This window comes from Nomascus leucogenys, chromosome 1a (genome assembly GCF_006542625.1).
Source record: "Nomascus leucogenys isolate Asia chromosome 1a, Asia_NLE_v1, whole genome shotgun sequence".
Lineage (NCBI taxonomy): Eukaryota > Metazoa > Chordata > Mammalia > Primates > Hylobatidae > Nomascus > Nomascus leucogenys.
This window is the reverse complement of record NC_044381.1, coordinates 86,813,474-86,839,089: the sequence shown is the minus strand read 5'-3', so window position 1 is coordinate 86,839,089 and position 25,616 is coordinate 86,813,474. Positions and strand designations below refer to the sequence as shown.

General features: G+C 43.8%; 1 protein-coding gene across 1 annotated transcript; it reads left to right on the top strand.

Annotated features, from left to right (window-relative positions):
• The first annotated feature begins 1,752 nt into the window (after positions 1–1,752).
• SLC10A1 (solute carrier family 10 member 1) lies at positions 1,753–24,089 on the top strand. The gene is made up of 5 exons (XM_030812638.1): positions 1,753–2,237; positions 12,715–12,925; positions 19,704–19,882; positions 20,533–20,729; positions 22,645–24,089. The coding sequence occupies exons 1-5, from the start codon at positions 1,882–1,884 to the stop codon at positions 22,749–22,751; spliced, it is 1,050 nt and encodes a 349-aa protein (XP_030668498.1). The 5' UTR covers positions 1,753–1,881; the 3' UTR covers positions 22,752–24,089.
• The last annotated feature ends 1,527 nt before the right edge of the window (positions 24,090–25,616 follow it).

The following is a 25,616-nucleotide window of genomic DNA, read 5'->3' as shown; positions in this document are numbered from 1 at the left end:
TTTTTTTTTTTTTTGCCTCCCACGGTGCCTGGTACTCAGTTAGTGATCAATAATTCTCCCCTAGCAACTCTGTTCCCTTCTGATTAGCCCCAGGGAGAGGAAGCAGCCTCCTTTGAGACTCAGCCCTACCCTGTGGGAATGCTCAGTCCAGGCATCACATCCAGTGCCCAGTCCTCTGCCTGCCCTCCCTTTGATACCAGCCCAACTCAAGCACCAGGATATCATTAGCAGAGACTCTCAAAGGAAAAGGAACTTCAAGTTCATGTCACCCAGGGCCACAGTATACGGCCCCACAGGCTGTCCACCGCGCAAGCCCAGGGAGCAGCCTTTTCATGGATACGATGCAATATGTATGGATCCTGCCATCCAACCCTTATCCAAGTAGGATTCCAGAGGCCTCAAGGCCATTCTTGGAGAGCTCTCATTTTCAGGTAGTTCCTTGCGCCAAGCCAAAATCTGTCCCCATCTCCACCCAACAGTGGTTCACACCCTGGTCCCTATTCTGCCCTCTGGAGTCCTACATACAAAGCCTAATCACCTGTTTCAGACCCCACCCAGGCCTCCTGGATTCCAACCAAGCCAGGAAGCAGTTGTGTTTCTGAAGGAGACCCCTCCCTTGTCCCACCTCTGCAGTGGGGATAGATGGAAAGAGCAAGGCTTAGGATAACCTCGCATACTAGGTGGCCCTGCCCCTGGCATGCCCACCTCTCTCTGCTTCTGCTGCATGCCCCAAGCCTGGCTCCCAGCCTAAAACACACAGGCCCAGTGCAAAAGTAAAGTAGTCAAGAAGTCAGGAAGAAAAGACTGCATTCCTGCTTCCTTCTCAGCAAGTTTCCCAAGCAATGGGCCTCCCCGGACACAAAGCAATCTCCACAGCCTGGGTTTCCTCAGGTTGCTCTTCGGGGAAAGAGCCTCCAAGCTTCCTGAGAGCCCACCCACCATCCCAGCTGGTTATTCCCTCTGATGGTAAGCATTCCAGGGAGTGTGGAACAGCCACCACCAGTATTCCTCCCTGGGACTCATACAGTCCCAGTTTGGGGATAAAACAAAAGTTTCCCCAGAACAGGCAGGGAGGACGCTGGCATCCTCTCAGCTCCCAGGAAAAGGGTCAGGGACACATCCCCTCCTGAAGGCCAGTGACATTGCCTGTCCCACACCCTCTTGGACTATGCTACCTGTATCTAGGAACCAAAGGCAACACCCAGCACCTTTCACTCTCATGGGTTCTGGGGACAAATGATAACCCACTGGACATGGGGAGGGCACCTTCCCCCAACCAAGAAACTAAGGAATCAAGGGCTGAGCTGGGAAAAGGAGCTACAGGGAAGGAGATGGGTTGGACCTGGATTCAGGTGGGCCCTGGGCAGGTAGTTCCTTGCGCCAAGCCAAAATCTGTCCCCATCTCCACCCAACAGTGGTTCACACCCTGGTCCCTGTATCTAGGAACCAAAGGCAACACCCAGCTCCTTTCATTCTCATGGGTTCTGGGGACAAATGATAACCCACTGGACATGGGGAGGGCACCTTCCCCAGGAACTGAATGAATGCCTATGAGGCACACTCAGTGGAGGGCAAAGGGGAGAAATAAGCCCAGAAGCAGTAAAGTGACAAGGGAGGAGTACGAGTAGCACCCAGGAATCCAGCAGAGGTCAGGGAGCTTGGGAGAGCTAGGGCAGGCAGATAAGGTTCTGGGCTGTTCCTCTTTGTGGCGACAGCCAGAGAAATAGCTCAGCTAGTTGCATAACCCTTCTATTTGCCCAGAGCTTTTGTCCAGAAACTCTCTGTCCCGAGAGGTGATTAAAGAAAGCATCCAGCAAGAACTGCACAAGAAACGGAGTCAGCCAGAGAACAAGGAGTGGTCTTCCACTACTTCACAGGAGGATGGAGGCCCACAACGCGTCTGTCCCATTCAACTTCACCCTGCCACCCAACTTTGGCAAGCGTCCCACAGACCTGGCACTGAGCGTCATCCTGGTGTTCATGTTGTTCTTCATCATGCTCTCGCTGGGCTGCACCATGGAGTTCAGCAAGATCAAGGCTCACTTATGGAAGCCTAAAGGGCTGGCCATTGCCCTGGTGGCACAGTATGGCATCATGCCCCTCACGGCCTTTGTGCTGGGCAAGGTCTTCCGGCTGAAGAACATTGAGGCGCTGGCCATCCTGGTCTGTGGCTGCTCACCTGGAGGGAACCTGTCCAATGTCTTCAGTCTGGCCATGAAGGGGGACATGAACCTCAGGTAGGCCCGGGGGTGAGGAGGGAACAGCCTGGGACAGGAGCTACATTAGAGATGTCACAGTTGAGGGGAAGAGCTGGGCTAAAGCCAGGAAAAGGAGTGAATGCAGGCTGGGTGGAGGCTAGGGCAAGGGGAGGCTGGCATTTATTGCCAAGAGCTTATGCTGGGATGGGGGCAGGAGTTGGCGTACGTCTGGTTGAGGCACCAAGCCAAAGGGACCATACTGGTCCAGGAAGCTGGTGGTGATCTCCTTGCTTCCAGAGGTATCTCAAGGATTGTCTTAAAGGAGCACTGATTTAAGCCAAAGGGACCTATGGAGAACTGCATCCACCTACAACAGTGGACAAGTTGCCTGCTTTGAGCCCAGAGATTTAAAAGGTAGTGTGGTTCGTTCCAAACATCACCAGGGAGATCAAGGTGACTTGGAACCAAATGAGCACCTCAAATTCCTGCAAAGCAGGCAAGAATTTCCAAAAGGTCCTCCCAATTACCTGGTCATCTAAGATGTTTTCTCTTTAAAGTCCCTCATTCCCCATCAGATGCAGTGACATTTCCATCCGAAGGCACAACCAGAGAGATCCTAGAGTTTCCCAGCACCCACTCTGGATATGCCAGCCCCATCTCAGCCACCCTGGTAAAGGGAAGACAGCAGCACCCCCTAACCCCCTGCCCAAAGCATTATAAGCAGAAATCAGCAAGGGCTCACTCCTGGAGACGCAGCACATGGGCTGGTTGATGCTCATCCTTCCAAACAGGGGAGACTCTAGTCTTAAACATCTGCCAGAGGAGCTACTTCAGACCTGCTCCAGCTCCAGCAGTCTGTGCTGAAGCTAAAGAAAACTCACTGGCAGAAGCTCTTGCTTTTAGTGAAACCTCAGTCTCAAGCCAGTCCCCGCTGGTTTAGTCCTCCATGGAGACGCTATTCAATGCCAGGTATAGCAGCAGAATCCAGAAAGTCTATCTGCTTTTGTTTGTCAGCACCCTACGCCTAGCCAAACTTCCCTAGGAAAACTAACCAAGTCAAGAAGCCCCTCCTAGTGATGCAAAATGACACTGGGACAGATTTTTTAAATGAAAAAAGTGAGAATGGCTGGGCACGGTGGCTCACACCTATAATCCCAGCACTTTGGGAGGCCAAGGCAGGAAGACCACTTGAGACCAGGAGTTTAAGACCAACCTGGGCAACATAGCAAGACCCTGTGTCTACAAATATATATATATATATATTTAATTAGCCAGGCATAGTGGCACATGCCTGTAGTCCCAGCTACTTGGGAGGCTGAGATTAGAGGATCTTTGAGCCTACAAGTTCAAGGCTACAGTGAGTCATGATCACACCACTGCACTCCAACCTGGGCAACAGAGTGAGACCCTGTCTCTCTCTCAGAAAAAAAAAAAAAACGAAATAAAAAAGTGAGAGTGAGTGAAAGTTGGGGTTTAACAGGATCTGCCATCTGAGAAGCTCTGGGCTCTTTTTCCGTATGATTTAATCCTCACTTTAGTAGTCAGTCAATGGGAAGAGAGGCACAAAGAGGGCATTTGGTTTGGGCCATCACCCACGGAAAGGTATTTCAATGTTCAACGACCTCACTGTGAGAAAATGCTTCGCTCTGTCTAATCCACATCCTCTCCACTTACAAAGCAAGCCCTTGGTCTTGGATCTGGCTTCTGGACAAGGCTCATGGCAGCCTGTGTGTCCCAAGAATCCTACAGTATATCTGAATTTTGGTGTAGGAGGGATGCAGGAAGTCAGAGGCCTGGGAAGGGGTACTCTGAGGGTTTTGTGTTTCTGTGGAAGAAGCAGAGCTGGGGGGGGTGGAAGGCAACTGTGTCTTTAAGTGTGAGTGGCCAGATGTCCCAGCCCCGTAGCCAGTGGCCACTATTGAGGCCTCTGCCACAATGCCTACATTGCTGTGGCTCTAGGCCCCACCCAGGCAGAGCCTCTGGTGACTCAAGAACATGATCCCTCATGCTTTCCTGCTCAACCTCCTTGTCCAGACCCCTGATGACTGTCATTTTTACCTAGACCCCCACAAGAGATAAGCTCTGCTGGGACAGCCACCTTCTGCCATAAAGCTCCTTCCCAACAAACAACCTTCCCATGCACATTAAACCATGCCTCAGATCCCACTGTCGGAATGGGAATCTGGTCATCTACCTTCATGTGCTGCCAGACTTCAAATCCCATTCCAATTTGGGACAACTTGTTACATGCATTATAATAATGACAATGACTATAAGAAACAGCCAGGCACAGTGCTAAACACCTTACCTGGATAAGTATATGTGATCCTCCTACAGCACCCTGGGGGACAGCATGTAACAAGTAGCATTTAGAGGTAAGGAAACTGAATCTTAGAGAGGTCAATACATTGGCTCCAGGTCTGGGTGTCTCCAGAACCTGTGCTTTTACTGAAATATCTTCCAGGTCAGCATTTCCACAAACAAAACGGCCAAACAGCCTCAAAGGCATGGGCAGACACCCGTGTCTCAGCAGCAAGTATTGTGTGGGAGCCAGAGCTTCCCACTTTTCAAAAGAAGGTAAAATATCCATTTTATGTGAAATCAGCAACTCATTCCATTTTTTTAAATGTGCAAACCAAACAATACATGTCAAAGGGCCAGCTGTAGCCCAAAGGCCCCAGTTTGAGATAAGCACAATACTCTACATCCCATTTAGAACTGGAAGGAATTGTAAGACACAGATCCCCTTTTACACATGAAGAGGCTGAGGTCAGAGACTTGCCAGAGGTTTCCCAGAGTTTGTGGGAAACTGTGTCTCCCTCCACTCACTCTGCCTCATAGGTGGAGTCAGTCTGGGGACAGCCTGCCATCCCAGGAGGCCAGGCCACCAAGCAGACCCCTCAACGCAGCCAGGCACGGCAGCTCCCTCCTCAAGGAAGGCCACTAGACAAGTTTCAAAAAATGTAGGTGACAAACAGGCAAGAGAAAACGCCCTCACAGTCGAAGTGAGTATGGCTTGTCAGGCACAGAGGAGAGAGTGCTATGCCAGCAGGAACTGGCCTCCTTTGAACATCCTTGCTGTCCCAAGTTCATCTGCTCCCCCTACCACCATTGGACTCACAGCAGAGCCCAGAGCCAATGGCCATGGGGACAACGGGCTTGGACACAACCCAAGCACTTCCACAAGTCTCCTAGCCATGATGTAGGAAGCTTAACCAGGACAAGATGGAAGCCACTGGGGTCCCAGAAGTTTCCCACTTCATAGAGACTGTGTTGGGGTCCTCACAGCTCCCTCAGCTTCTGCCTCCAATCTGTGCATTGACGGATGCTCGAACAAGTCCCTTAAGTGGGGTACACAGATGTCCAAAAGCAAGGTCTATGCTGTGCTCTTATAACTTAAGCAGGAGGGAAAAATAAAAAAACAAATGTGCCCCTTTCCCGCTGAAAGGCAACCAGGCCCACAATCTCAGGAATCTAGAGTCTGAAAAAATAATTGCCCGTCCCCTGTCCCTTGGGGTAAGGATCACAACAGTCACAGATGCCAGCAGGCTAGGAGATGGATGTCCCTGACCTGACCCCAGCACCTGTGCAAGTGGAGGAAGTACCTGGGGATCAGGGAACATGGCTCCTGCATACCCAAGCTGACAAGGCACACCAAGTCCAAATTCCAAAACTCCTGACACACCAAGCCAAAGTAAGCATGATTCCTCTGCTCTAGGACACCAGAACAAACACACAAGTTGTGTTTGGCTTTTCCCTAAGAGGAGATCAACAGCAGCATTGAAACCCCCTGTATTCCTATTCCCAATCTCATTCCCCTCTACCACATGCCAAAGGAAGCATCCCTGGGAATTTGGTGTTCAGCATTTCCACGGACCCTTTTCAACTATTATATATGTATATATTCATAAACAAGATAGACTGTGGGATTTACGTCTTTTAATTTTGTACGAACAGTATTATAGTGTCCACATCACCTACCAGCTTTTTTTTGAGAAATAGGCATGTAAAGAAAATAGCTACCTCATGTATCTGAACTGCCGTGTAGTTTGCTTACATTTATCCATTCTCCTGTTGTCAAAGATTCATGTGGATTTTACGTCTCGCTTCTGTGAACAGACTTGTGCGTGTCCCTCTGCCCACATATGAGGGCATATGTAATTGAAGCAGGACTGCTGGGTCGTGGGAGTCACAAATCTTTAACAGGTCTCCAAGGTCATTGTTCACTTCACACGTTCCCTAGCAGTGTCTGAAGATCCCTGTTTCTCCATGCCTTCATCTATACTTGGAATTGTCAGACTTTTTAATTTTTCCCAAATGAAAAAAGTGAAGCAGATCATAGTCGTTTTAAATTTGATTTCATGGGAGGCCTACCACATTTTCGTGTGTGTTAGCCATTCGTGTGTCCTCTTCTGGAAACATTGGGTCCTTTGCCTGTTTTTCTATGGGATTGTGGTTTGGGTGGGTTTTGAAAATTAATTTGTAAAGTTATTGTTTTATATATGTTGCAACAGTCTATTCACAGTTTGGAGCTGGTCTTTACACTTTGATAATAATGTCTTATAGATTGCTTATGTTAATTTAGTCAAATTTGCCAATATTTTTCCTTTGTGGTTTATGTTTTTTAGGGGTTTAAGAAATCCTTTACTATCTACAAGCCTGGCCAACATGGCAAAACCCCGTCTCTACTAAAAAATACAAAAAATTAGCTGGGCATGGTGGTGTGCGCCTGTAATCCCAGCTACTCAGGAGGCTGAGGCATAAGAATCACTTGAACCCGGGAGGCAGAGGTTGCAGTGAGCCAAAATCATGCCACTGCACTCCAGCCTGGGTGACAGAGCAAGACCCTGTCTCAAAAAAAAACATTTTTTACTGTCTACAAAGTTACAAACATATTACCCTGTATTTTCTTTGAAAATTTTTAAATGTTTGATTTTCACATGGAGAGCTACAATCAATGTAGAACTTATTTTTATGTATGGCATGAACTAATTTTATCTTTTCCATATAAATAGAAGATTCCAAGCCACGGTGAGTGAATTTTTCTCCAGGTATTTGTAATGACATCTCTCTCATAAATGCAGAGCTTGTGTCTGGATCTCTCTTCTCTTCTACGGGTCTATGTGGCTATCCTTGTACCAGTTCCACACTTTCTTAATTACAATTTTATAAGTCTTGTTATCTGAAAGTTAAGTCCCCCTACCTTGTTCTTGAAAATCATGGGCCGGGCACAGTGGCTCACGCCTGCAATCCCAGCACTTTGGGAGGCCGAGGCAGGCAGATCACGAGGTCAGGAGATCGAAACCATCCTGGCTAACACGGTGAAACCCCGCCTCTACTAAAAATACAAAAAATTAGCTGGGCGTGGTGGCGGGCGCCTGTAGTCCCAGCTACTCGGGAAGCTGAGGCAGGAGAATGGCGTGAACCCGGGAGTCAGAGCTTGTAGTGAGCCGAGATCACGCCACTGCACTCCAACCTGGGCGACAGAGCCAGACTCTGTCTCCAAAAAAAAAAAAAAAATCATGTTAGCTATTCTTAGCCTTTTACTCTTTCACTTGAGTTTTAGTATCAGCTTTCAAGTCTACAAAAAAAATTATACATCTGGAAGTTTTATTAAATGTGCATTACATTTATATATAAATTGAGAGACCATCTTTGTAATATTGAATCTTCCCATCTATGAATATGATATAGCTTTTTTTACTTAGGCCTTTTTTAATACCTTTTTATAAAGGTTTGTAATTTCTTTCATAAAGATCTTACATGTCTCTTTTAGATGTATAAGTATTTTCTAGTTTTGCGAATATCATAAATGGTGTCTTTTAAAATATATATATTTGTTTCTAGTATATCAGACCCAATTGATTGATTGACTGATGCTAATGTATTTAGAATCTCATACATTTTCTTACCAGTTATAATGGAAAATTACTTAGATTTCCTCTGTGGACAATCCTATCACTGGCAAAACAAGAAAGTTTCATTTCTTCTTTTCCCATCCCTATACTTTTTCTATTTCTTGTTTTGCTGTGCTTACTAGGGCCTATATATAGTATAATTTATAAAAGAGGTAATAATAATGACTATCTTTGCTTTATTCCTCTTGTTAAAGAAAATCCTTCTAACTTTTTACCATTAAGTTTAATGTTTAATATACTTTTTCTAATAGATTTCCTTTCGAGTTAAGGAATTTTCATTCTGTTGCTCGTGTACTAAATTTTTATTATGTAAGAACATTAAATTTTGTTGAATGGCTTTTCCATATCTACAAAATTATACTATTTAATAATATAGTAATATGTATGAATAGACTAATGTTAAATCATTCTTACTCATCTTGTTCATTGTATTGCTTTTTTAAAACATTGATTTATTTGCTAATATTTTATTATTTTTGCTTCCATGTTCACAAATAAGAGTGGCCCCCAATTTTCTTTTCTCATAATATCATTCTCCAGCTTTCGTTCCAAGATCATATTAACCTTATACAACAAATTAGGACGTTTCCCTTTTTTATATTATCTGGAGAGATTTGCATAATACTGCAACAATCTGCACTTTGCATGTTTAGTAGAACACTACCATAAGACAGTATAAATCATGTGGGGTTCTAGAAGATAGGTTTTGAACTGCTTATTAAATGTCTTAAATGATTCTAAGTTGAATCAGGTTTTTGGCTTCATATTGACTTGGTTTTTGTAGGTTATATTTCCCATGAAATTGTCCATTTAAGTTAAAAATGAAAGTATGAAAATGTCCTTAGTTTATTTTATGACTTTTTAAAATCTTCATTTTCTCTGTAGTTATGTTCCCTTTTTCACACTAACCTCATCAATTTGTGCCATCTCTCTTTTCCCTGGTCTGTCTTGCCAGAGGTGCCTATTTAATTGGCCTTAAAAAAAAAAAAAAACACGCTACTTTTGGTTTTACTGATTCTAACAATTCAGAAAACTTAAAAAATTTCTTCGTTTTCTTTTTATTGGGTTTGTTTTTTCTTTCTAACCTCTTGAGTAAGGTGCTTAACTCATTAATTTTTAATCTTTTTTCAATATAAATATGTAAGGCTATAAACTGCCCTTTAATAATTGCTTTATTTGCTCCCCACATGGTTTTAAATTACTACTTATTGAGATATAATTCACATACAATAAAATCCATTCTTTAAATTGTACGATGCCTTGGTTCTTAGCATATTTCCAAGCCTGTGAACCTATCACCATTATCTAATTTCAGAACATTTTCAATACCCAAAAAAGGAACTCCATCCCATTTAACAGGAGTCCCCATTTCTCTCTCCCCCTCCAACCCTTGACAACCACTAATCTACTTTGTCTCTATGGATTTCACATAAATGGAAGCATTCAATATGTGACCTTTTGTATCTATACTTCTTTCACTTAGCATAATATTTTCAAGGTTCATTCATGTGATAGCATGTCACAATACTTCATTTGTTTTTGTAATTGAATAATATCCCATTGTATGGATATAATACATTTTGCTCAACCATTCATTCAGCTGATGGACATATGGGTTGTTTCTACTTGTTCCCTAGTATGAATAATGTCTATGGAAGCTCATAGGCAAGTTTTTGTGTGAACATGCTTTCTGTTCCCTTGGAATATATACCTAAGGGTAGAATTGCTGGGTTATGTGGTGACTCTGTGTTTAAATTTTTGAGAAACTGCCAAACTATTTTCCAAAGCACCATTTTACTTCCCACCAGCAGTGTATGAGGATTCCAAATTTTCCATATACCCTCCAACACTTATTATTGTCCATCTTTTTAATTATAGCCATGCTAATAGATATAAAGTGGTATCTCATAGTGGTTTTGATTTGCATTTTCCTAATAAGTAATGATGTTGAGCATCTTTTCATGTGCTCATTAGCCATTTGTATATCTTCTTTGGGAAAATATCTCATTCAAATCCTTTGCCCATTTTTTACTTTTTATTATTGCATTATAAGAGTTCTTCATATATTGGCCAGGCACGGTGGCTCATGCCTGTAATCCCAGCACTTTGGGAGGCCGAGGCGGGTGGATCACGAGGTCAGGAGATCGAGACTATCCTGGCTAACATGGTGAAACCTCGTCTCTACTAAAAATACAAAAAAATAGCCGGGCGTGGTGGTGGGTGCCTGTAGTCCCAGCTACTCGGGAGGCTGAGGCAGAAGAATGGCATGAACCCAGGAGGCGGAGCTTGCAGTGAGCCGAGAATGTGCCACTGCACTCCAGCCTGGGCAACAGGGCAAGACTCCATCTCAAAAAAAAAAAGAATTCTTCATATATATTCTGAATACTAGACCCTTATCAGATATATGGCTTACAAATATTTTCTCCCATTCTCTGGTTGGCTTTTCACTTTCTTGGCATCCTTTGAATCACAAGTTTTTAATATTAATAAAGTCTGATTTGCCTGTTTCTTTGGCTGTTTGTGCTTTAGATGTCTTATCTAAGAAACCATTGCCTAATCCAAAGTCCCCTCTCCATGTTTTTTAAATATGTATTTTATTATTTTTATGTTCTAAAGTTTCCACCATGATTTCATATTTGATTGATGATATAATTAGAAAATTCTCCTCCCCCCATCCATGATCCTTTTATTACTGGTTGCTCAGTTTCAATGCTCCTCCCACCCCAGGTCTAAGACCTCAATTCTGGTCCCTTCCTTGGGCATTAAAGCCTCCACAGTGCCAAGACTAACACTCCACTCCCCTCCAGAACCCCTCTATGAAGCTTCAGCTTGAGCTCCCCCACTAACTACTTTGCATTTGTTTCTTGTCGGTAGGCACCTTTTTTTTAGTGGAGTGGCGCTAACATAGCTCACTGTAACCTCAACCTTCTGGGCTCAACCCATCCTCCTGCCTCAGCCTCTCAAATAGCTGGGACTACTGGTGCACACCACCACACCTGGCTAATTTGTGTGTGGTTTTTGGTTTGTTCATTTGTTTGTGTGTAGAGACAGGGGTCTTACTTTGTTGCCCAGGCTGGTCTCAAACTCCTGGCTTCAAGCAATCCTCCCTCCTCGGCCTCCCAAAATGCTGGGATTATAGGCATGAGCCACTATGCCACACTTAAAATAAATTGAGTGTTAATTTCCTACAAGCTCAAGTGTATATTTAAGTGTTCACGGGGGTGGGGGAGTTCCCATTATCTAGTTCACAATTTTGAGGGACTCTCCTCACCTCTAACAGCTCTTATCCTTATGACACGTCTACCTATTGTTCTTGACGGCTACGCTCTGGAACCTTTGATATAGGCTGCTCTTCATGCATATTTAAGCCATATTCCATCTTTATGGAAATAATGAAAGAAATGTAGATGAAGGATAGGGCTGTGGGGAGGAGGAGGGACACACTGAGTGTGGTTTTCCTAGGGTCTTGCCAAGCCCTCACCTCCCAACCACCTTCCCACTGGAATAGAAGTCAGAGCCATATATTGTTAATGTGAATGTACATAAATCTAAGGAGATGCCCTATCAGCTTCCTTCTCAGTTGACCTTTCTGGAGGGCCTCTCCCTAGACAGGGTCCTGGGACTAACATATAAGATTCCAAATGGAAAAGGAAATTGGACAAGTAAGATACATATTAGAGCTGGAAGGATACATTATTCAGGCTCTGAGTGTCATAATTTATTTTAAATAATATCAAGAGGAACCAGAAAGTAAAGAACATGAGAACATCAGAGTTGGGGACTGGAATACTATCCAAGATGCAAAGCAAATCTGACCAGATCATCTTGTCACTTACTCAACATGGGTATCTATTACTGCCTTCTCTACTACCCCACCATATGGCCCTTCAATTATTCTGTTTCTTACTGCTTCACTATTTCTTTTACAGTCCTTTTAATCATGGTATCTGTTTATTGATTCTTCTTAGTAGAGTTTTTGGCTTCTACCTGACCATCAATCCCATGCCACCCATCCCCAAAGACCAAGTGTCCTGTCACTGTGTCTCACACTCAGACTCCCCATGAGGTAAAATGTGCTGATATAGCTAATTGTTATTGTCTCCGTCGGACAAAGCCACTACAACCAGCCATTCCCTAGGCTCCAAACCAGACATTTAGTAACTGTGGGTCAGGTGCTATTCCATGGTCCAATGGGCTAATGACCAGAGTAATGGAATCACACAGTTAGCTTTCTACAAAATGGGCTTGGCATGGGGGAGGTGCTCAACACGAAAAGGGTTGTATTACAGAGAAGGAGATCAGAATGGCTCCTTCCACAATGAAGCACACAGGGATTGAAGCAGTTCAACCAGCCTGAGTTCAAATCCTGCCTTGGCCACTTACTACCTTGCGCGATTTTGAGCAGGACACAACTTTTCTAGTCCCCAGCTTCCTTGTCAGCAAAAAGAAGATAGTATGCTTACTGCCTAATGATATGGGGAAAAGGAACTGAAGCCACATATGTCAAGCACTTAGCACAGTCGCACTTAGCAGGCACTCAACAAAATAGTCTGTATTTATGGGCTCGCTCTCTCTCCTCTTCCCATGTCTCCCACCAGCATTGTGATGACCACCTGCTCCACCTTCTGTGCCCTTGGCATGATGCCTCTCCTCCTGTACATCTACTCCAGGGGGATCTATGATGGGGACCTGAAGGACAAGGTGCCCTACAGAGGCATCGTGATATCACTGGTCCTGGTTCTCATTCCTTGCACCATAGGGATCGTCCTCAAATCCAAACGGCCACAATACATGTGCTATGTCATTAAGGTAAGAACCTGGGGGGCTTGACAAATTAGGGCAAAAGAGTAAAAACACCATATACAACTATAAGGTAAAATCATTATATTCATAATAAACATATATATGCTCCTACTAGATGCTAAGTTTTATGCTATGCACTCTGAGGATTCACTGTCACCAGTTTGTTTGCAGAAAGTGAAGTAACACGAGGCTGGCGCGGTGGCTCACACCTACAATCCCAACACTTTGGGAAGTTGAGGCGGGTGGATCACTTGAGGTCAGAAGTTTGAGACCAGCCTGACCAACATGGCGAAACCCCTTCTCTATTAAAAATACAACAACAGCAACAACAAAAAATTAGCCAGGCATGGTAGCGAGTGCCTGTAATCCCAGCTACTCAGGAGGCTGAGGCAGCAGAATCGCTTGAACCAGGGAGGCGGGGGTTGCAGTGAGCTGAGATCACACCACTGCACTCCAGCCTGGGCCACAGAGCAAGACCCCATCTCCAAAATGAAAAAAAAAAAAAAAAAAAAAATGAAGTAACACACGAGAGAAACAAGATCCAATTCCAGTGTACACCCAAGTATTTGCAGAAGGCAAGGAGATGGGAACAGTGAGGGCTGGAGTGGTCAAGGAGCCTTCTTAAAAAGGAACAGCTTGAGGCATTTAGGTAAACCTGGGGAGAATCCTGAATAGAGTTCAGCGGGTACCAAGGGCAAATTTGGCTGATGTGGCAAGAAGCTAGAGAGAGGTAGTGTACCCATTCCCAGTATTTCAGGAGAGGGATGGGGTGGGAAGCAGAGTGAATTAAGGCCACAAAGGTTTTGAGAAGCAGTGTGGTCACAGACAGGGCATCATGCCACTGCTTTGTGTGTAGAACTCCTAGAGTGCAGCTATGGTCTCTCCACCAACATTTTCAACCTTGGAGTTTGGTCCCTGCCAGCCTCCCCCTTGGCTCACTATTCATCCCCCAGGGCCACGAGGTCATCCTGGTCCTCAGGAAGGACTTGACCTCCTGACATCCTGTACCATCTCTGCTCCTGGATCAATGCCTCTGGCCTGGTCTGCAAGGCGTGCTGCTGAGAACCCCAAAGTTTGGCAGCAGCTTTGGGCCTGGAACAAAGAAGCCAAGAGTCCAGTTTTCAGGGGGGTTTTATTTTCACACTACCATTGTCTCAAGAGTAGTTTTTGCCCTTGCCCTTGCCCTGTCCCAGTGCCATGGCCACAGCTCCCCTTCCCGCCTGCTGGAGGACATGGAAGAATCAACCCTCCTCCTTTCCGTGGCCAGTCACCATATCTCAGCCCTGGATTGCATCATTCTCTCTACCCTTGTACTCAGAGAACTCCTTTTGTTGATTATGCCCCTGGCCCAGCAGCCTCCCCTCTCTCACTCTCATTTCTAAAACATCTCTGTATTGGTTCTTCACAATCAGCTTTGAAACAAATTCAGATATCTCCTATCTTCTAAAAACAAAAAGTATCTCTCACTGGGATTTTTTGTGGAATCCACCTCCCAATCCACCCATTCCTCCCTTTGCTCTCCTTCCTAGCCAGGCTTCAATAGTCCTCCTCACTCCTCTCTCTCTCTCTCTGTCAATCGCTTCCTCTCAAACACCTTCCATTCCCCCCATGCCACCACCAGAGCTCTCTCATGAGCGACTAGGCCCTCAGCAATTCGTTTCCATTATTTGAATCCCTCTCTTCTCTCCTCCTTGGTCTCCCATCCACCCAGCATCTTGATGACCACCTGCTCCACTTTCTTTGCCAAATCCAATGGACATTTCTCAATCCTTCCTTGACCTTCTAGCAGCATTGGACATAATTGACCACTGCCTCCTCCTCAAAAGCCTTCTGTCAGCTTTAGTGACTCTAAGCTCTGTTGCTTTCCTCCTACCTCTCATGACCTTCAGAGGTCTGTCTGCTGCTCTTCCACACACCAGCAGAAAACAACATACATAGAACTCCCTTATGAGTTCCTCTGGTCAAAGGCACTTCTCTGCATTCAGACCAAGCTTTCTGCCTTTCTCACCAGACCTCTCCAAGCCCAGGATCTGGTCCCTCTCAGGTCTGCAATTACCATCTGCAAGCTGAGACTTCCAGAACAGCATCATCAGACGTCAACTCTATCCTGACTCCAGAATCCATTTATTATCTACCAGATCTTTCTATCTGAATATACCTCGGGCATTTAAAACTCAATGTATGTTAAAGTCATCTCCGCCCCGTGTGGTTATCTCAGTCGGTGGCACTGTGTGTGTGCCCAGTTGCCTCAACCAGAAACTGGAAGTCATTCTCAATGTTCCCTTCTCCCTCACCACTCACACCCATCTAATCAATGACTGTCGAGTCCACCTTCTGTTGCTGGAATCCATTCATTCATCTCCATCCTTACCTCTCACTAGACAACTCAAATGGCCTTCTCATCCAACCTCCTCACCCAGTTTTAACCTAAGAGTGAAGATGTAAAGTACAAACTCTATCATGTCACTCCACTGCTTAAAGCCTCTCATTGGCTCCTTCCCCCTAGGATAGAGTTTAAACTCCTTAATGTGGCACTTCTTGATTTGGTCTCAATTGACCTCACCAGTCTCAGCTCTTTTCTCTTTGCATGTGCCCTTCTCTTCACCTGGAACACTCTTCTTCCCAATTCTCACCCCACTCACCATCTTTCACTGGATCACTCCCACTCATCCTTTAAGTCTCAACACAAATAGCGCCTCCCCCAGGAAGCCTTCCTTAACCTCCTAAGCCTGAGTAGGATGCTTGTCCTATTCATTCCCATAGCACCCAACACTCCAGCTAACCTCTGTAGCAATTATTACACTGCATTAAGAATATCTGTTCATTTTTATTCCTCACTCACTTCTCAAGAAGCAAGACCATAAGGCTATGTCTTAATTAACACTGAATCCACAGCACCTACCACAGTGCCCCCATAGCTAATGCCTGAGAATAAAGGAATGAAGGGCAAGTCCTGTCTGCTGCTCTTCCACACACCAGCAGAAAAACAACATACACAGAGAAACATGTTTGTGTGCATCATTTCATTTCTCTAAGATAGTTTGTGGGGTGCATTAGATTGCTTTAATTTTGTAAAAATCCTATACACCCACAAACGATCTTAAAGAAATGCATATAAAATATAAATAATACTAAAATGTGAAGTGACCACTGCTATCATTTAATGCTACTCTGCCCTCCCCCATTTTATAGGTGGGAAAACTGGGAACCAGAATACCAAGTCATAGTGCTAATGACAACTGATGTGAGAACATGTCTCCTTTCTACCTCAGAGTAGCTTTAAAAGTGTTTCTCTGAGGTTGCGAAAAGCAGAAATCTCAGACTTTTTTTTTTTTGAGATGGAGTCTCGCTGTGTCGCCCGGGTTGGAGTGCAGTGGTGCGATCTCGGCTCACTGCAAGCTCTGCCTCCCGAGTTCACGCCATTCTCCTGCCTCAGCCTCCCAAGTAGCTGGGACTACAGGCGCCCGCCACCATACCCGGCTAATTTTTTGTATTTTTTAGTAAAGACAGGGTTTCACCGTGTTAGCCAGGATGGTCTCGATTTCCTGACCTTGTGAACTGCCCGCCTTGGCCTCCCAAAGTGCTGGGATTACAGGCGTGAGCCACCACACCCGGCCGAGAATCTCAGATCTTAAAGCTGGAGAAGCCTTTAAGATGAAGTTCAGTCTCCTGCCTTATTCCCAATTTGCAAATAGAGTAACTGAGGCCCAGAAGTGTTACTTGGCAGAGACAGGATTATCTCAACCAGTCTCTGTTCCTGTTGTGTTGCACATTCACTACTCAATGCCACAGAGGAAATGAAGTCAAAATGAAGCCAGAGAACATTAAAAGGGCTAAGAAATACCTTGGCTGGAAAGACAGAGACTAGTAGTAAGGGACTACATAAAAGGTGATCTAAAAAACCCAGGAATGCCCTGGACCCATTTTGCCCCTGGCTAAACCTCCAGGGTTAAACAACCAAAGTCAACAGCTACACTGATCTTCCTATGTTCCAAAACTGGAATCACTCCTGTGAGGATGCAGAGACGAACATGTGGGTCAAGCTGCAAAGGCTGAGGCTTCCTTGCTTCTATGGCTCGAGGACTATGCTCATCCTTCGTCACCCTGTCCCATAAATAATACAGGAAGTGCCAAACAGGAAAACGAACAAATAATTGTCCTAGCCTCTTATGCACACATAACCCTCCTAGGACCTTGCATATCAAAATAACCCAACTTTCAACTAGCTCTGGCAGCAGGTATCTGCTCACACCGGGTTCAACCAGTTGCATTCGCTGGTGGAAGGTCACATTTAGATACACCAAGATACAATTTCAGGCATGCTCATTTTGAAAGGCAATTCAAGTAATTTTTAACTTACCCATGCAAGGGTTTATCCAAAGGCTATACAGCTAGAAGGGTGATGAATCTGAGAATGACATGGTCCAGGAGCCACTTTCACCGTAAGCCATCCACCATTTTTTAATAAGGATCCCACCGTTTCACTGACTCAACACTCTACTCATACATTTCCCACACCTGCTGCTACTGATGAACTGACCCCTAACTTTCCTTTGTCTTACAACTTGTGCCAACTTGTGGCTTCTATTGCTCCCAGACCTCTGTGTGTTTTGACACTTGTCCCTGCTATTGCTTCCCTCTCTGCACTCCTGCAAACTTCCTAAATGAGAGAATCTGATTATTTCTACCACTCACCAGCCTGTGCAGGCCACCTTTGTGGGTAGAGTGTGGACATGTCATCTCACGTGTAAGCCAATGGACTGGCTGCCCATGAATGGGCACTCATCCCAGTTGTAAGCAGGGCAATGAAGTCAGGCAGTACAAAAACATGGTAGCCTATGGAGAAGCAACTACCCAGGGCCACTTGTCTCAGCAGGAGACAGGAGTTGTAGACAGGATAAATTTCCAGAGATGGCAGCAGTGAGTGACAGGAACCTCTAGAATGTTAATTCCTCCCCTTTGAGTAATAATAGGAGTTACAGTTTAGTAACTGTTCTTATATGCTAGGTCCTATGCCGTCAACCTCACTCAGGTTGAGTGACTCCCCAAAGCTTACACACCTGAGACTAGCAGAGCCAGCTTTCCCACCTGGATCATATCAAAGTCTGTGCTCATAACCACAACTGTGCTGTCCCCAAGAGTCAGAGAACACGAGTGATAGAGTAAGAGTGAATGCCTATACAGAAGAAGAGGGCTTCTGGATTCGTGGACAATTCCTGTAACTCAATGTCTCCTACATTATCCACTAGACTCTTGATGGAGATTAAAAACTATTTGACTACTGAGTAAAGGAAAAATTCGAAAGACAGAAATCCAAAAGGGGAAATCAAATAAAAATGCAAAGGTAAACTGAGAAGTTCATTAGCTAGTAAGTCCTTTAATAAAACTTGAAGCACATGGTTATTCAAGAGATGTGTGAAAGTCCTTCCTATGCTGGGATAGGACCACTAATTGGTATAGGTGATGTTTTCTATGATCACATCAGTTGCAACAAGTATTAAAAACAGAAACACAAAGCTGTGCAGCTGAAATTTGAGCAATATAAATGTTAAAATGTCGTTAAGACATTATGAATGTACTTAATGCCACTGAACTGTACACTCAAAAGTGATGAAAATGGCAAACTTTGCTATACATATTTTACTACTTTTTTTAAATGTTACTAGGAAATATAAAATTCAACACGTGAATGAACCAAAAAGTGAACCAACACATATAACTATTACAAAATAACATGCTAAGTTTGAGAAAAGTTTGTTATTTACTCAGGAGATAAAAGGGACAGTCTTAAATTTACACATACCTGTTTATCATTTTGGAGCATGCAATTCTCTAAAATGCACACTGGAAAGTATAAAGTGCATGGAGGTGCATTTTGAAACGTTGCATCCTACGTTGCACAATGAAAAACCCTACAATTTCATTCAGAGTAGACCTGCATAGTTTCCAATGATGTTGTTATCACCCAAGATATTTCTGAAAGTTCTTTTGGGAACTTCCTTCATATTCAATTTGCAGGTCACTCAAGAAAGTAGGTTTGTCCTCTTATTAGACATAATTTTGGGTTTAAAACCATATTTCCGGGCTTGATCATCCACCTTGTTTACCAGCTTTGCTTCAAATGACTCTTGGCAATTTCCAGAAGTCAAATTGATCCTAAAATGGGTAAAATCCCTACCTGTAATCAAGGTATTTGAGACAAATATGTATGACAAGTTCTCATGAGTTTCAAAGTATGTGGAACAATGACAGTATTGTAGGAATGTGTATATAAGTTCCAAAAATACTGACTTTTAAACTTATATAATATCCATTTTGCAGGAGTCCTGAATAGCCTCACGTAACACTTCACTCAAAGTCTGCTATCCAGAGACGTGTCAAAAGCAGAAACTGTGCTTGGCTGAGTTTGTAATAATCAAAGTGTTAATCAGCTGTCCCCAAGCTTCCTAGCTACTGATAAGAAATCTAAAAAGATGGGCTGGGTGCAGTGGCTCACACCTGTAATCCCAGCACTTTGGGAGGCCAAGGCGGGAGGACCACTAGAGTCCGGGAGTAAGACCAGCCTGGGCAACATACTAAGACCCTGTCTCTAATATTAATAATTTTTTAAAAATTTTTAAAAAAAGGAATCCAAAAAGATGATAAAGGTCTTTCATATTCCTTTCCACTTCCAGTGTTTTATTGCAATGTTTCCCACCTCCAATTTCTACCTATGCTTCCCCACCTCTGTTTCTCTCTATCCCCAACTCTTCTAATTGCCTTTTCTTCTTGTCTTCATTCCCAGGGAGGGATGATCATCATTCTCTTGTGCAGTGTGGCCGTCACAGTTCTCTCTGCCATCAATGTGGGGAAGAGCATCATGTTTGCCATGACACCACTCTTGATTGCCACCTCCTCCCTGATGCCTTTTATTGGCTTTCTGCTGGGTTATGTTCTCTCTGCTCTCTTCTGCCTCAATGGACGGTAGGTATTTTTTTTTTTAAGAAAAGGTCTCACTCTGTTGCCCAGGCTGGAGGGGAGTAGCACATTCTCAGCTCACTGCAGCCTCAACCTCCTGGGCTTAACTGATCCTCCTGCCTCAGCCCCCCAAGTAACCGGGACTACAGGCACAAGCCACCATGACCAGTTGATTTATCTTTTCTAGAGACAGGGTTTTACCACGTTGCCCAGGCCAGTTTTGAACTAATGAGCTCAAGTGATCCGCCTGCCTCAGCCTTCCAAAGTGCTAGGATTATAGGCGTAATCTATCTCCATGCCTGGAGAAAGGTATTATTTTAGGTCCCACTGTCCCATGGGCTTCATTCTTGTCCTAGTCTTTCAGGAAAAGAATAAAAAGCTAGGAACCTGAAATCTCTGGGTAAGACATTTTCCTGGCAGTATGTTCAGATGCACTAATCGGACAAGACTTTAGACTTGAAAAAAATTGAGGGAAGTTATCGAACGGGTTAAAAATCCAGACATCAAAGGTATCCAAACACCAACAGCAACAGCAAAGTACCCCTGTCCAGGGTCTAGATTCCATCTGCTGACAAACTCTTTGGTAGCAGCACTGGGACAAAGTTGCTCCCTCCAGTTCCTTCTGAGTGTATGTGGGGTTTTCTTCACCGACACAGGTGCAGACGCACTGTCAGCATGGAGACCGGATGCCAAAATGTCCAACTCTGTTCCACCATCCTCAATGTGGCCTTTCCACCTGAAGTCATTGGACCACTTTTCTTCTTTCCCCTCCTCTACATGATTTTCCAGCTTGGAGAAGGGCTTCTCCTCATTGCCATGTTTCGGTGTTATGAGAAATTCAAGACTCCCAAGGGTGAGTACTAAAATTATCCCCACTTCAAGTTCTGCTCCAATATTAGACCTGAGCCTGCCAACAAGCAAGTTTCCAGCAGCGACTTTTTGGATAGGGCTTTAACTCTTATCAAGTCACTAAGAACCAGGCAACCCCAAGAAGCATCCAAGAAGCTTTAAAGATCCAAGGCTACTTCCATCAACTGCACTCCATTTCTTCCTTCTAGCTGGGAGAACAAAATTGTGGATGCAGTTTACCTCATAAAACTGAAGCAATTTGGGCTGCTTTGTCTCAGTGGGGAGACATCATAGGACAGAACTGCCTTGGACAACTGAGGTTATTAGTTGTGTGAAAGGCCTCTACTCGCAAGAGTTGGGGAAGTTTCCATTTCTCAGGACTAGATTCTTATATCCTGGAACGAGGTCAGAGCCACAGCACCATTGGCACCTCCATATGAGGAAAAACATATGAAAGCAACACAGCCTAATATAACCCAGAATAAAGAAAAAAAAAAAAAAGATTCCTCAACTCTAGTTACGCAGTAAAGGAAACTTAAGCGTAAGGTTGTTAAACAGTAACTACCTCCACAATAAACTTAATATGATTTATACTTTACTCTGATCACTATGGGGTTAACACAGCATCTCTTCTCTAAAATGCTCAGAGCATTACCTTTCAAAATAAAATTGAACCTCAAGACAGACCCGAGTGCCTTCCTCGAAGTGTACTTTAACACCAATTATAAAAAAAAAAAAAAACAGGACATTCAAACCTACTTTATAACATTTCATTATAACTCTAAACATTAGTATATTCTTCCTAAGTACTTACCCAAATCCTTCAACTGTCCCTTCATGTCCACGAATTGAAGTCCCCTTCAAAACCTTTCTAGACCCTAGGGACTGTGATTTACACCCTAGGAGAAATACACAACTTTCTCGGTTGGAATTTGTTACATTATACTAGCAAATGCCAATTCTCTCTCCCTTTGCAATTAGCTAAGATGTAATTAGGTTGCCAAGCAGCCAACACGAAACAAGTACAGGCTGACCATACTCTAGAAGCTTTGGTTCAAAGCTACAGTGGAGTTGTGAGAATCTAGTCTGATGCTTATCTGAGAGGAATGCAAGAGATTTGCTGCCCTCTTACAAAAAGTGCACAGAAGAGGAGAAGTTTCTAGACCAACCAAGTTCCCAGATTTGAGGTTTTAGTACCAGAAAGACCTGGAGTGACCTCAAAGGGCAATACTCTGTGGATCTTTAGCTCTTAAGACTTGAAAAGAACTTTCCTCACAATGTATCTCAGAAGACCCCAGTGGAAACACTAAATCAAAGCAACATATTTCTTTAGACCTAATGGCCCCAAGAAGCTATTCTCAGGGGGAGGAATCTGTCAAGTTTTTATACTTTTGATTCCTGCACCTGATGGGAGAACAACTCTGTATAGAGAACTCTCCCATCTGTATAGAAAGGTGCAGGAATCAAAGCTATCTTCAAATTTGCATCACCGCCTACACCACGCACAAGAAGATGTAGAAGAATCGGGGGTTGGAGGGAAGAACTGGAAACTCTCTTGGTTAGTCTTTCTCAAAGATCTTTCCCGCCTGCCTCCTCACTCCCTGAATGCAACACAGTCCTTGCATACATAAACTCATCTCCTGTTGTTTTACTGTATACACAAAGAAGTTAGAAGTGAAGTGATGATGAAGACACAATAATCTAATTCATTAGGACTTTTACTACTAGTACTACCACTAGGGAGACTGAGGGGAAAGTGAGTTTAAAGAGTAAACCACGGGAGACGACAGAAATGGAAAACATATACTTAGCACACAATAGGGCTGAGTTGGTATTTTTGTACTTTCCAGATTAAACAAGCTTCATCGTTCACTCCTCTTGTTCTCTCTCTACACCTATAACCCTTTTTAACTTTACAGATAAAACAAAAATGATCTACACAGCTGCCAAAACTGAAGAAACAATTCCAGGAGCTCTGGGAAATGGCACCTACAAACGGGAGGACTGCTCCCCTTGCACAGCCTAGCCCTTCCCCTGGTGGCCTGGATTCTGGTCCCAAAGCAATTCTGAAAGCCAGTGTGGTAAACTAGAGAGCGCAGCAAAAACACCAGTCTTGCCTGAGTCTTTCTCCAGCATTTCCAGTACATCTACCAGAAGTCATCAAGTCTTGGCCGGGAACACAGACAGGGTGCCTACCCAAGAAGCCTCACCTATCCCCAACTTAATTTGCTACTTAAAGACTTGTTCAGTGACTGTAAACTCTACGAAACCAGAAACCGAATCTGCCTCTTGCTGGGATCTCTAAAACAGTATCTGATAAGCATCTTAAAGTCACTCAATTCCTCAACTAATCAATATATATGTTTAACCCATTACTCAAATACCCAAATCCCATTCCAAGTTTTGTGACCCAAAAGGGAAATAAATGCTCAAAAAGTGCTATAGAATTAGACTTCAGAAGTTCTAACCTAAAAAGTTCAGATTCTGTTCCTTCCCTTCTGACATTATTGGGATGATGCTCCCAAAAAGTCAAATTTGACATCAAGTATGCAAAAGTGAACACAGTAAGATGCAATTAGGCAAAACAAAAAATAGCTAATGAAATGAAAAAACTGGGCGAATGCATCACGTTAGTAGAGGAGAAAAACTTTGACAAGGAAAAACCAGGAAACAAACACATACATTAACACAATGTTACCTCACTAATAATCTCTTAAGTTCATTAGGTATTTGGTTTTAACACAAGGCACCCCCAAAACTGGGTACAGCAAACTACTGCCAAAATGAGTGGTTTCCCAATTAGAAGAAAAAATGTTCAAATACCTAGAATTCACAAATTTCAAATTGTCTCTAATAAAATTTAAACATTCTGCATATCATATGCAAATAAGGATCGAGTAAATGATTAACAACTAATATTAACACTTACAAAAAAATCAATCATGCTTAGTTATTTGGGATTTTTATCATTTTGTATGGTCAGGTACAAATGAAACCAAGACAATATAGTTTTTGGGTATCAGTTTGGCAAATGTGCAGGACTAACAAATACTCCAACACCAAAACGAGAAACACAGATTTGGGTCACTAACATCCTCTTAAAAATGCAGATTTTTGAAAAGGCTACTACCTATCATTTTTACTGATTATATCCATATATACCTACCTGTTCAAATTGTCTTCTCTATTATCTAACCAACATCATCTGCTAGGAGACTCGGTTACATACAAATTATGTAAGAACACATTTGTTTAGCTTTTGAGGAAGACAGGGTTGGCCTCAAACCGTCCTTAGAAAGTAATAAAGATGGCCGGATGCAGTAGTTCACACCTGTAATCCCAGCATTTTGGGAGTCCGAGTTGGGCAGATCATGAGGTCAAGTGATTGAGACCATCCTGGCCAACATGGTGAAACCCCATCTCTACTAAAAATACAAAAATTAGCCAGGCATGGTGGCACACACCTGTAGTCCCAGCTACTTGGGAGGCTGAGGCAGGAGAATCGCTTGAACCCCAGAGGCAGAGGTTGCAGTGAGCCGAGATAGCACCACTGTGCTCCATCCAGCCTAGCAACAGAACAAGACCCCGTCTAAATAAAAAAAAAAAGCAAGGAATAAAGATGAAAAGAATATAAACATAGAAAACAAAGGCTAAACCATGCCCTACAAAGTCAGGTCCTAAACCTTTCCTTAGGATTACATCCACACTCCTCATGGTATCTCAAGCCTGGTTTTGAGAGCCCCTTTTTGAGACATAATCGTTATCTCCCTGCCATTTTTTCAAAAGAAGGAATTTATCGTACTCCCTAACACCTCTAAGATTAAAAGTAGCTTAAGTCTTGGCTGGGCACAGTGGCTCACACCTGTAATCCCAACACTTTGGGAGGCCAAGGCAGGCAGATAGATCATTTGAAGTCAGGAGTTCGAGGACCAGCTTGGCCAACATGGTCAAACCTCGTCTCTAATAAAAATACAAAAATCAGCCAGACATGGTGGTGGGAGATTCCAGCTACTGGGAGGCTGAAACATAAGGATCACTTGAGCCTGGGAAGTGGAGGTTGCAGTGAGTCAAGACGACACCACTGCATTCCAGCCTGGGTGACCAAGCAAGACCCTATCGCAAGAAAAAAAAAAGACTGGCAGAGTGGCTCACGCCTGTAAACCAAGCACTTTGGGAGGCTGAGGTGGGTGTATCACTTGAGGTCAGGAGTTCGAGACCAGCCTGGCTAACAGGGTAAAACCTCGTCTGTACTAAAAATTCAAAATTAGCTGGGCATGGGCACCTGTAATCCCAGCTACCTGGGAGGCTGAGGCAAGAGAATCGCTTGAACCCGGGAGGCAGACGCTGCAGTGAGCCAAGATCGCCCAAACTGGGCAACACAGCAAGACTCCAACTCAAAAAAAAAGTTTGTCTGATTGTCTAGGGATAGAGGGGAAAAACATCAACATAGTACCATACTGCACTGAGAAGCATGTTTTAAAACCCCAAGAGGGAAAAGTTGCTTTTGATAGCAACTTCAGGCTGGCTAAGTACTGCCTTCAGAGACGCTAAGAAAATCTAGATTTCACCATTAAAATAAACCTAGTTTCCGTAACTAATTCAACAGGTATACCAACTCCTAAACTCAGCCTCTTACTGCAATTAGCAGCTTTAAGCTTCCATGGCCTGTTCTAGTCTTAGAAACAGCTGGGGAGTGGCCTTTTAAAAATTAAGGATACCAAAAACCTTTCAATTCTCCCAAATGGAGATTCCCACTTCCTAACCCGCATGCTTTCGAGAAGCTAAAAGCTACATTTTTCTAGTGCTTCTAATTCTGCCTTCTTCCAAACACCTGAAAGGTTAGGGGCAAAAATCTTTATGTCAACAGTGACACTGTGGTGTGGGGGGTCTT

Excerpts from the sequence above, each read along its gene's own strand:
- SLC10A1 (XM_030812638.1), top strand. The coding sequence starts at position 1,882 with ATGGAGGCCCACAACGCGTCTGTCCCATTCAACTTCACCCTGCCACCC. Across the intron at positions 19,883-20,532 it reads CTCTTCTGCCTCAATGGACG|GTGCAGACGCACTGTCAGCA; the intron begins GTAGGTATTTTT and ends TCACCGACACAG. Across the intron at positions 20,730-22,644 it reads GAAATTCAAGACTCCCAAGG|ATAAAACAAAAATGATCTAC; the intron begins GTGAGTACTAAA and ends TTAACTTTACAG.